This window comes from Penaeus monodon, chromosome 25 (assembly GCF_015228065.2).
Source record: "Penaeus monodon isolate SGIC_2016 chromosome 25, NSTDA_Pmon_1, whole genome shotgun sequence".
NCBI lineage: Eukaryota > Metazoa > Arthropoda > Malacostraca > Decapoda > Penaeidae > Penaeus > Penaeus monodon.
Window position 1 is genome coordinate 36,152,116 of NC_051410.1, and position 661 is coordinate 36,152,776.

Below are 661 nucleotides of genomic sequence, written 5' to 3' on the forward strand. Positions count from 1 at the left end.
CAGAGACCCTTACACGCCCGAGCAACACCGAGTAATTGAGAACGCCATGAACGAAGTAGACCAGGCTCTTATGCAACACGGATGGCCCCCTCTGCCTATGCACCTGTACAGTTACAACTACGAGAACTTCACGAGCGGCCCCGTCAGCCAGCGCCGTCAGCACCAGAGTCAGCTCTCGCACCAGCCTTCAGATAGTTCCTCCCTGACGAAGGGGACGTCGGGAGATGATCAGCAGAATGATATTAAAGGGAGAAAGGAGAAGACAAAGAGTCCGTTTGGGGATCCCAGTGGGGGTGATAACGAGAGCAATGTGATTAAGCTAAGTCCCTGGATGAAGAACAGATGAATTTGCGGTTTATTTTCGGTTAGTTCATTTATATTTTTAATCTTTAGTGGTGTTCGTTGAAGGTCCGTTGTATTACAGTGTATAAATGCGTGGGTGATAAAATCGTTTTTTTTTTCTCGTTTTTGTTTGCATTATTTTATATATTACATCTTCAACTGGCAACAACCATGGGTGAGAGTTATTTACTCAATGAACAACACAGACATTTACAGTATGAATGTAATTGAATGTTTGTTGTCAATTGTTACATTCCTAATACTATATACTTACTCAGTCATATCACAAAGAGAAGCAAGGAGTTGTAACAAAAGTCAT

General features: G+C 42.5%; 1 protein-coding gene across 1 annotated transcript in view; it reads left to right on the forward strand.

Moving 5' to 3' along the window:
* The window catches only part of LOC119589200 (WSC domain-containing protein 1-like), a gene marked incomplete at its 5' end in the record, with an annotated part of 57,302 nt that extends 56,647 nt beyond the window's left edge, over nucleotides 1–655 (forward strand). The window contains 1 exon segment of the mRNA XM_037937799.1: nucleotides 4–655. Within this exon segment, the coding sequence (XP_037793727.1) occupies nucleotides 4–346 (343 nt within the window).
* Nucleotides 656–661: the final 6 nt, after the last annotated feature.